Below are 2,206 nucleotides of genomic sequence, written 5' to 3' on the forward strand. Positions count from 1 at the left end.
TTGTACACATTGTCCACGACCGTGCCTCTGAGAACTCTATGACCTAATCTCTTATTTGTTTTATAAGTAGCAATTCGATTATCTTTTCAAGTGCTCGACACTTCTGACCTCACCTCTCAGACCTAGTGACTCATAACTCGACTCTAAGAATTTCAAAGTGTACATACCATTCGATTTTACAATACCTCTCAAACCTCCTAAATTTCTCAGACTATACACCAGTCATATCAAAATCTAAAAATTAAAATTTTCGAACTGTACAAGTTCAACGAACTAATTCAAATCAATTACATTAAAATCAATTCATTTTCCATCCATTTAAATTATTAAGATGGCCACCATCTCGGTTAATAATATCTCTACCAGAGAAAGAGCATCAAATAATTCCACAAGTCAAAGATCAAATTCCTATCACATTTCAATATAATTATATAATCATCAAGGAAGTTGTACAAAACAAGAAAACCCAACTTGTCGGTATAATGCTATCGGGATATTTAGACCTTTGTTTTTGGATTCAAATATTTCTGTTTCACTTGGATATTATTCCAAAGTTTTTTGAGTAGAATTGATAATTTGATATTATTGGCAAAAATAACAATACTAACATCATTATAAAATTTTGATTCAAGTGTTACGTCGACAGGCGAACAAAACGACAACCTGCCAAAAGAAGTGAACGTCGACAAGACAACTGAACTACAGAACAAGTGGTTCATGAATCATGATATTTATCAACCGTTTATTTTTCTTTCCTAAAAATACCCCATCTTTCTCTATATTACACCCTCCATTAAATTCTTTCATTTCCCTCACCAATCAACACACTACGCAGTAACCTTGTAAACCACAAAATGACAGACTCCATAACTGGTACTAATTTCATAGCAATAGCAACCTGGTTTGCACCTTCACCCCTCTTCATCCTTGTAAACCTTGTCATCGGTACCATAGCTCTCGTTTCTTGCTTCAGTGCTGCACCCAAAATCAAAATCATCCAACGAGCCAAGTCCTTTAATCCCCGTCACTACTACAACCACCAAGAACCAGCATCTAGTGTTACACAACCCGAGTCAGTATCCGAGTCTACTCAACCCCTACTCGTTCAAACACCAACCCTGTTAAAGCAAGTCGTATCCTTCAATCTCTCCCTCCATAAACTTGCGCCAGTTAAAACACATTACCTTCAACCCGATACCGAAAACTCGTCTGCGGGACTGAATCTAAAACCGATTAGTGATTCGGGTGATGATAAGAACAAGGTGGAGTTGAAGAGATCGGTGAGCGAGAAGGAGTGTTCGATGACGTTGGACTGGGAGGAGGAAGAGGATGAAGAAACGTTGGAGGGAAGGAGGCCTTCGACGGCGATGGCCAGAAGTGAAACGACGACGTGTAAAGAAGATGAAGGGGTTGACGCAAAAGCTGATGATTTTATCAACATGTTTAAGAAGCAACTGAGATTGCAGAGGCTTAATTCTTTTGTCCGATACAGAAACACACTTACACTTCCATCCTTTGAATAGTGAACGTTGTTCATAGATAAGATGCAAAATAATATTCATGAAAGAAAAAGAATATTGTTATAAAAAAGAACTATGATTTTATTTTATCAACATGTTTGATTTGGAAACTAGTTTAGGAGAAATTTAATACAATATTATTTCACTATTAATAACTACGATATTTTGTTCAAGTAGGCTTTGGTAGATTTTTTAGGGATGTTACAAGGGAATTTGAATATCCTGCCGGTAGAGTTTTCATCACTTTTCAAAGTCACACATTAGAACCCACTTTGGTTTCTTGTAGGAGCCAAGGTTTCTTGACCATAAAAAAAAACCTAACCATCATTTTCATTGGCTCTCAAGAAAAATACATTCGAAGATATGTCATTAAAGTTGATAGGAAATATTTAATTTAGCATCTGAGCCAACGATTTAACCTCGGAATGACACTTTAGATGTGGTAGTCGGTGGCACTCCCAGCGTGGCAGCCAACGATAACTTAATTGTAGATGTAGGATTTGATGGTGTTGGTACAAGACCGAGCACATATGAGCACCGATTAAAACAACCACATCAAATGAGTGAAAAACAATAAAAATGAATCATCGACCTTTTCTGTCTTGTCTAGTAAGAGACCCACAAAGATCCCTAAAATGAAGATCTTCAATAATGTTTCTATTAACATCTAAGGCTAAGGTTTATGC

The 2,206-nt window shown here is 36.7% G+C and overlaps 1 protein-coding gene across 1 annotated transcript; it reads left to right on the top strand.

Annotated features, from left to right (window-relative positions):
- Nucleotides 1–763: 763 nt before the first annotated feature.
- LOC127138635 (pathogen-associated molecular patterns-induced protein A70) lies at nucleotides 764–1,678 on the top strand. The gene has a single exon (XM_051065120.1). It carries the CDS (start codon nucleotides 855–857, stop codon nucleotides 1,521–1,523), a length of 669 nt encoding a protein of 222 aa, XP_050921077.1. The 5' UTR covers nucleotides 764–854; the 3' UTR covers nucleotides 1,524–1,678.
- The last annotated feature ends 528 nt before the right edge of the window (nucleotides 1,679–2,206 follow it).

This window comes from Lathyrus oleraceus, chromosome 4 (assembly GCF_024323335.1).
Source record: "Lathyrus oleraceus cultivar Zhongwan6 chromosome 4, CAAS_Psat_ZW6_1.0, whole genome shotgun sequence".
Classification (NCBI taxonomy): Eukaryota; Viridiplantae; Streptophyta; class Magnoliopsida; order Fabales; family Fabaceae; genus Lathyrus; species Lathyrus oleraceus.

Excerpts from the sequence above, each read along its gene's own strand:
- LOC127138635 (XM_051065120.1), top strand. The coding sequence starts at position 855 with ATGACAGACTCCATAACTGGTACTAATTTCATAGCAATAGCAACCTGG.